Source organism: Photinus pyralis, unplaced genomic scaffold, assembly GCF_008802855.1.
Source record: "Photinus pyralis isolate 1611_PpyrPB1 unplaced genomic scaffold, Ppyr1.3 Ppyr1.4_LG8, whole genome shotgun sequence".
NCBI classification, from domain to species: domain Eukaryota; kingdom Metazoa; phylum Arthropoda; class Insecta; order Coleoptera; family Lampyridae; genus Photinus; species Photinus pyralis.
This window is the reverse complement of record NW_022170819.1, coordinates 17,778,072-17,785,258: the sequence shown is the minus strand read 5'-3', so window position 1 is coordinate 17,785,258 and position 7,187 is coordinate 17,778,072. Positions and strand designations below refer to the sequence as shown.

General features: G+C 38.2%; 2 protein-coding genes across 2 annotated transcripts; both read right to left on the bottom strand.

The window, feature by feature from the left end:
* Nucleotides 1-273: 273 nt before the first annotated feature.
* Nucleotides 274-1,731, bottom strand: LOC116179435 (facilitated trehalose transporter Tret1-like). The gene is made up of 2 exons (XM_031499226.1): nt 1,665-1,731; nt 274-1,616 (listed from the first exon to the last, which is right to left on the bottom strand). Exons 1-2 carry the CDS (start codon nt 1,729-1,731, stop codon nt 274-276), a joined length of 1,410 nt encoding a protein of 469 aa, XP_031355086.1.
* A 3,056-nt stretch (nt 1,732-4,787) lies between these two features.
* LOC116178619 (facilitated trehalose transporter Tret1-2 homolog) lies at nt 4,788-6,383 on the bottom strand. Its single transcript, XM_031498169.1, has 2 exons — nt 6,186-6,383; nt 4,788-6,133 (listed from the first exon to the last, which is right to left on the bottom strand). Exons 1-2 carry the CDS (start codon nt 6,247-6,249, stop codon nt 4,830-4,832), a joined length of 1,368 nt encoding a protein of 455 aa, XP_031354029.1. The 5' UTR covers nt 6,250-6,383; the 3' UTR covers nt 4,788-4,829.
* Nucleotides 6,384-7,187: the final 804 nt, after the last annotated feature.

The following is a 7,187-nucleotide window of genomic DNA, read 5'->3' as shown; positions in this document are numbered from 1 at the left end:
ATGGCAGCCACTAGGTCACGTGACCCGAACTAGCCCTCCCAGCGTCCACTAAACTCAAACCTGTTTGACTTTGGTGGCCGCCAGTAGCTTACTGGACGTTGGAGCGGCAATACCCCTGCACACGAGGACAATAGAGGGATAATTACTGGCCTCCATTAATGGCTAGTACTACTGGACGCCACTATTGTCCCCGTCTGCAGAGAGCTTTAAAATAGACAAAGGAATAAAAAAGTATCTCATAATTTATTAGTATAAAAAATCAGTCATTTACACTTAACAACTATTGCATTCCTGAATCGCTCCTTTAGAGCTTCCTAGTTCTTCTTGTATTTGTTCCAGAGATTTACCTCTCGTTTCAGGAATGTAGAACTTAATAAATACCACACTTAATATTACGCTAATAGAGTACATATAAAACGGTATGTGCGATCCAAGATCGCTCATCATCACAGGTAGAGTTTTGGTAATAATGAATAGACACGTCCAGTTCGTTGTTATTGTAATTCCAATGGCCAAGCCCTTAACTTCTGATGCAAATAGCTCCCCGTAAATCATGTAGGGCACGGGTCCGAGACCAACGGAGAACAAAAACGCGTATATCACGATACTTGCTAAGGGTATCGCATCCATGCCAGGAAAATCAATATTATAGAGCTTGAGATGAAAGTACAGAGCTAGGACTCCTAGGCAAACCCCAGTGCCTAAACAGGATATGTACAGAAAAACTTTCCGTCCGGCTCTTTCAATCATGAATAGCACTATGACAGCCGATAAGAGCTCGACGACCGCAACAATAATGGACGATATAAACGGGTCGAGATCAGTACCGGCAGCTTGAAAGATTTGAACAGTGTAAAATATGACGCCATCTATACAACTTAGCTGTTGAATGATGGTCAACCCCACTGCGGCGATGAGCCCACGAACAACCGCTCGGGACTGTAAGGCCTTTCGAATACTTGGCTTCCTGTACTCTTGGTTCACGCATACATAAATGTCATCCAGGGCCTTGTCAATGTTATAGTTTTCAGGTCTGTAGAACCTCAGCGCCTTTTCCGCCTTATCTCTACGGTTGCGCTTCATTAGGTACGTAGGGCTTTCGGGTAGGAATATGAAGGCAATCCCCAATACCAACGCGCAGGTTCCCAAGATTAGAGTCAACGTGACGTAGTGCACGTAAGCACCGCACGTGACGACGACGACAACTCCAACATAAATCAAAAATTCGAAAAACGATCCCAACATTCCGCGTAGCGATACGTCGGAAATTTCGGAAATGTACATCGGGCCAACTACCGATATTCCTCCGGTTGCTATTCCAGACAGGAGCCGGCCGAGACACAGCACGTACACGTCCCTTGCGAAAACAACAATCGCGGTGAATAGAAGCACCGGTAAAACCAGGCCGATGGTAATCTTCTTCACGCCGTACCGGTCGGCCAAGTACCCGGAAGGTAAGGCGGAGATCAGCACACCGATCGCAACCATTGCCCCAACCCACGAACCTTCGGAGGTGGTCAAGTGGATGTAGGACGTCGAGTTTTCGCTCTGCATCTGAGGCAAAACCGGCGCCGTCCAACTGAGCGATGCACCAAGAGTAACCGGTCCCAGGCAAACTATGGAAATAGTCAATATCGACAGCAGATATTATCAATGACACTTACCAGTTGCAATGAACTGTTTCGCTTTGGGAATTAAATCGTTCCCCTTCGACGCGAGAGTGTTTTGCATTTTTTCTGGGCTCACGCTCACACCCACTTGATAAGAATGTAATTTGGCCTAGGTTAATTTGTCTTTTTATATAATTCGGGCTCGCTAAATAAAATGTGACGGCATAGTTACCGACTTCAGCATTATCTTACTTTAAATAATCCGTCAAATATCTAATATTTGCCAAGCGGGAAATGAATAAGATTTCGAAAAACACACCAGGATACTCTTTTTTAGATTCTGTTGTTATCCGCTTAGGAGACGTAATTCGCTTCTGGCAGATTTATTGTTCGTTTAATTAAATAACCATAATCATATTTTCCAGTTTTTACCGTGAACGTAGTGAAGCAGTTTAGTTTCTTTTTTGTTACTTATAGTGATTTTTATTAAGGGGGTAACAAAGTGAGTGTGTCATTTCACTTATTTAGAATAATTCACTTTACAACTTTGGTAGTAATTTTGAAGGTCTTTGTTTGCATTTTTTTAACTCATAAATCTTAACTTAAGTCATAAATTTGATTTTTAATTAAACCACGGATTTTGAGTTTCTCAAATGGAACCTGTGAAATTAGTTATACGCTTTAGGGGTTAACTTCAAATTTAATGCTCTTATTTAATCTTTGAAATTTTAAATTAGAGCTTGAATTAGATTAATTGTGAATTTTGACTGGTACAGTTATCGATAAAATCTGATACTTCTATCTCTTCCAATCTGATTTCCTTTCACCTAAAGTACATGCAATACGTGAAAGGCATGTACTCTACAGTAAAAGGACAATTTGTTGGAAATGTCAATTTGGCTGTAAGATGCATGCTGATTCATTACAATCCTGGGAAGAAGTATTGGGACGAAACTGTGAGTTCTGCGTTGAATTGTGAATCGTTTACCATTTGAAAACAAAAACAGCCGAAGAAGTTTGGTCGGGGCGGAAACCAAATGTGAAACATTTAAGTGAATCCAAAGGAAAAAACATAGAAACTTGATCCGAAGGGGGTAAGAAACGATAGTGTAAGAGTCTGAACTTTTAGATCAAGTTAGTTTCAGTTTGTCAAAATAGATACTTCAGTTCTTGATTTTTTTTAAGGCTCGACTGCTATGGTCATTTGCCTTTATTTGTAAACTAACTGTAACTATTTGCCTTTAGATTCTTTTTATTAGCCCCGTTATTTTTAAATGTTCCATTAAAGTTTCTATTGCACGCTTCTCATCACGAAAAATTTCTGGTTCCGTTTCTGGTATACCTACTTGCATTCTCTGTATGTTATACGTTGGGCATTCACAAAGAACATGTCTGACACTCAAATTTCTTGATTATTATTGTTCCTATGGTAATAAACGTATTAATTACATTATTTACGGATTTATTTATGGCAATTCTACTAATGATAAACAAACAAATAAGGATTGAGACTTTTTGTTAATTACTCTGTCTGTTTCCCCCTTTTTTCTCATACTGATTTACCAGTGATGTAATTAAATCAGATTAAAACAAGGAATTCACTTAAAAAACAAGCAGTATTAATGTTGGATTGAATTACTTATGAAAATGGATTAAAAAAATAATAATAATAAATTAAATAAGTTGTCAATATCTTCGGACTATTCAGATTCACGCAAGATATTAGTGTACCATGGAAAATATGACCTTCGTCCTTAATGTTGAAATTTAGCAAATTAGTTAGCTCATCTTTCCTTCGCGCACCAGCAGGGTCCATAATTGAAACGGTCCGACAATTAATTGCTATGATTTCAATGGCCAATTTACCTTTATTGTTAACCTATTCTCAATTTCAAATTTTTTTGAGTTTTTGCGTTCTTAGCCTTTAGAAATGCCTAAAACCTTGAATTTCTATGGATGTTCGAAGTGAGCCACGAGTAGGTACCTATTTCGTTTGTTTAATTTTTTACAGCCTTTTCAACGCAGCATTCTTCTGAATCAGCCAAGATTATTCTTCTTTAAACTGAAGGATGAGAATGTAGATGAAAGTGTGGCACCACCATCAATGCCCCAATCCCATACGTCATAATGGGCCAACACTAAAGTTTCATTCGTATTATTGACAGTCACAGCAAAATTTCTATTGTCGTTTCATTGTAGACCAGCCAATATTAATGTTCCCATCTATTCTTCCTACTTCGATTATGTTTTCATACATGCGATTAAAAAACAGCGTAATGAAAAATTGCGCCAAAATTCAAAAAAACTCAGTCCGGGAATATAAAAACGACTCCTCGTATCACCACACGAGTGATGTGCATATAATGATCTATTTAGATAGCATAAACCTCAGCTACTGACAGATGGATTTACTGTTATTGCAACATTAAGTTGTTTGCTGAGATTTAAAGTAGATAAAATTATTTACAACCAGAGCTGGGCAGTATTCGATTTTGTAAATACTTTTATGGAAGCAGTATTTATATTTGTAACTCAAATACTTTCACAAATATTTAGTATTCTAATACTTCGCAAAGTATTTGGATACTTCGTAAGGTATTCGAATACTTCGCATAGTATTTGAATACTAACCTTCCTTCTTTTACCAAAAATCGACTGCACCAAAATTTCTCGGGAAAACACTTTTTCTTATTAATTTTGGTGCGTAGAATCAAAATCAATTCGTACTTTTTCGATCAGACTTCTCAATCAAAGGTTATAGACTAGAAACCAATTTCGAAATAAAATTCAAAGGGCTGTAACTTTTGAACTAATAGCCCATCTCGTTTACAATATGTTATTAAGAAACAAGGTGGAAACAAAATAATCCTTTTCGGTCATCAAAATCATATCTCCAAAGAATGGTTTCAACCCCATGGTAAGCTCCAACGAAATCAAAGGAAAATTGCTCCAAAGTACTTTTTTGTAGTGAGTAAAAATCGTTTAAAGAACCTAAGTTCATTAAAAGCTCTGGCATCTTGCGTAAGTAAGATTTCTCTTTTTTTATCTTTAAAGGGTTCGATTCTTACAACTGCCCTGTAAAGGCTCTACGGTCATAATTCGATGGCAGTATACTCGTAATGAGGCTTTAGATAAATGTTATATTTTTACTATAAAAGTATTATGTATAAATATTAGACTATAAAACACCATGGTTTCTAATAATAATTAACAATAAAATCAATAATCTAGTTCATTTTGGATTTGCTGTAAAGTTTTTCCTCGCGTTTCCGGTACGGAAAACTTAACAAAAACTGCAGAAGCAATCATACATATCGCAAAAAAATAGAATGTGTAATTAGGCCCCATATTTTTTAACATAATGGGAAACGACTTTGTAACAACGCTGAGTAGGACCCAATTTGTGGTCATGGTTACACCATTCGCCAACCCTTTGACATCTGGAGCGAAGAGCTCTCCGTTAATTAGCCACAGAATTGGTCCCATGCCGCTAGCAAAAGACAGCGCATAAATCACCAAACTTGTCAGTGGAATTATCCCAATTCCGGTAAAATCGATTCCGTACGCCTTCATATGAAAGTACATCCCCAGTACTGCGAGAGACGCGCTCATGCCAATGGTGGAAATGAACAAAAACGTTCGTCTATTCGCCATTTCCACCACAAACACGTTCAGTACAGCACCCGCTAATTGCACCAAAGTGAAGATAATAGAAGAGGTGTACTCGTTCATTCCAGTCTCTGCAATTTGGAAAATATTCACCGTGTAAAAGATCATGCTGTCGATTCCGCAAAATTTTTGAAAAATCGTCATACCAACAGCTGCCGTTAGTCCACGAACTACCCGCTTACTTCTAAGCGCCTCTCTTACGCTCAACTGTCTCTGTCTTCCTCCGATACTGTTTTCAATCTCAACAATAATACCGGAAACATCACACTTTGCACTTCTGTAAAATTTAAGGGCCATCTCGGCCTCCTCCCTTCTGTTATTCCTCATCAGGTAGTTCGGACTTTCGGGCAGAAATACGAAAATGGAGGCCAAAACCAAACCGATCACCCCCAAGATTATCGTCAGCGTGGTATATTTAACGTAAGCTCCGACAATTGCAACAGTCACAACCCCTACGTAAATGACAAACTCAAAAAACGACCCTAGCGTACCTCTAAATGACACGTCGTGAATTTCCGACATGTACATAGGACTAACCACGCAAATTCCACCGGTTGCGACACCAGAAAAGAAGCGCGCCGCGGATAGGCTGTAAACGTCTTCGGAGAATGAGACAACTATGGTGAAAATCAGTACTGGGATTATTAACCCGATGACGCATCTTTTTGGACCAAAACGACTCGCCAAGTAACCGGTAGGTACGGCAGCCGCCAATACTCCCAAGCCCAAAATGGAACCCACCCACGACGATTCTTCCTTTGTCAGATGAAGGGAGGATGAATTTGATTCGAGTTGCGGCAATACCGGTGACGTCCAGCTTACCGAAACGCCCAGGGAAAACGGGCCAAGACAAACTGTAACAAATGGCCTATGGGTTTGATATGGATGGACTTATAAATTACTCACGTGATGCTAGAAGCTGTTTCAATCTACCCAGCACACTTTTTCCCAAGTAATCGTTTTCTGGCATCTGGACTGCACGATACGTTATTTTCAGAAGTAAATAAAACTGACACCAGTCAGGAAATATGCATTAATATTGTATGAAAATTAAGTGTGGATTGCAACGCATCATGAATGAGATCTATTTCTATTAATCTTTATTTAAAAGATCATTAGGTTAACGCGTTGCAATTTCATGCCTTCGGTCCCCCTTCTCATCCTATTGTTGCAGCTGTTTGATTTTTTTGTCTGTGTTTGACGCCAATTAGTGCACACTGTGCATGCAATTACCGTGCATGTTGAGCGTCATGAAGTGTGCAAATATTGTTATCATACTAAAAGTCCTCAGCAAACACTTATTTCATTTAATTCTCGTTTCTGATACCTACCACTTGTAAAAGATAAAATTAATAATAATAATAATAATGTTTATTAATCCAATAGATCACAATTTCTGGATATAGGACAAGTCAAATTAAACCAAATGTAACCAATAAAATACGTACATATAACGGTAAAAGACAATAATATTCTATAAGTAAGTAACAAACACATAAAGAAATCACAAGAGTTAAAATGAATGATTGAAATACTCTTCGATGGAATAAAATGCATGGTTGACTAGAAAGTTTTTTACTGTGTTTTTAAAATGGCGTCCGGCATGCGGTTTTATTTCCATGGGGAAGTTTGTTGTATATTATCGCGCCCATATAATACGGGTTCTGCCTAAATAAATTAGTGTGATGGTTGTTTATAGCTAGATCATTGCCGTGCCTTGTGTTATAAGAATGAAATTTAGCTCATTGAAATCTCGGATACTGTTTTTAACAAATTTCAATACTTCCAATTTGTATATGCACGGGAAAGTAAGTATCTTCTCTTTGATAAAAGTCTCTCTGCATGACTCACGAAAGCTTAGATTGAACATTAGCCTTACTGCTCTTTTCTGTAGAATAAATATTGAAA